General features: G+C 55.0%; 1 protein-coding gene across 1 annotated transcript; it reads left to right on the top strand.

The window, feature by feature from the left end:
* LOC120841478 lies at positions 1–864 on the top strand. The gene has a single exon (XM_040212377.1). The coding sequence runs from the start codon at positions 1–3 to the stop codon at positions 862–864; it is 864 nt and encodes a 287-aa protein (XP_040068311.1).

Raw genomic sequence — 864 nt, 5'->3', positions numbered from 1 at the left:
ATGAGCCGCATCGGGCACATCGAGTCTTTCGACGATACGACGAGCGACTGGCGCTCCTATGAAGAAAGACTGGCGTCGTACCTCCTGGTAAACGAGGTTCCCGAAGGTAAGAAGGTCCATGCCTTCTTGAGTCTCATCGGTCCGAAGACGTACGCTTTGTTGAAGTCGCTTACGGCCCCGCAGTCACCGTCCGAAAAGTCGTTTACCGTGTTACTCAAGCTTCTGGGCGATCATCTTGCGCCGCAGCCATCCGTCATAGCGGAAAGGGCGAAGTTCTACAGGCGTTCGCAAGAAGAAAGTGAGTCCATCGCCGAATTCGTAGCGGTACTTCGAGATCTAGCACAGAGCTGCGATTTTGGAGGCTTTCTTGATGAGGCGCTACGCGACCGTTTTGTGTGCGGCCTTCGCCGAGAAGATGTGCAGCGCGTCCTCTTCACAGAAGACAAAAAGCTGACTTTCCAGAAAGCCGTAGAGAGGGCTCTTGCGATGGAAATAGCAACTAAAAGTGCAGCGTTAACGCACACCAGCGGTGCATCGGTCCCTGACGTCCACAAGGTTCGGGTCGACCACAAAGCGCGGATCGACAAGCAAGTACCAGAGCAGTCAAGTTGTTTCCGTTGTGGCTCGACCAACCACCGCAGTGATGCGTGCCCCCACGTCGGTGACACATGTTTCAAGTGCAACCGGAAAGGGCACATTCAGCGCGCCTGCCGTTCGGGTAACAAGAAGCCGACAAAATCGAAACGACAAAGGCAGGTGAAAACGCTGACGTCCGTTCACGACGCGGTATCTCTGCAGGCGGTCAAGGCTGCGAGGTCTGGACGAACTGTTGATGTCCTACTCTTCCCCCAACGGAAGGCTTAA

Source organism: Ixodes scapularis, unplaced genomic scaffold (genome assembly GCF_016920785.2).
Source record: "Ixodes scapularis isolate PalLabHiFi unplaced genomic scaffold, ASM1692078v2 PGA_scaffold8__174_contigs__length_109621045, whole genome shotgun sequence".
Lineage (NCBI taxonomy): Eukaryota > Metazoa > Arthropoda > Arachnida > Ixodida > Ixodidae > Ixodes > Ixodes scapularis.
Note: the sequence above shows the minus strand (reverse complement) of the source record. Positions and strands in the feature narration are given on the sequence as shown.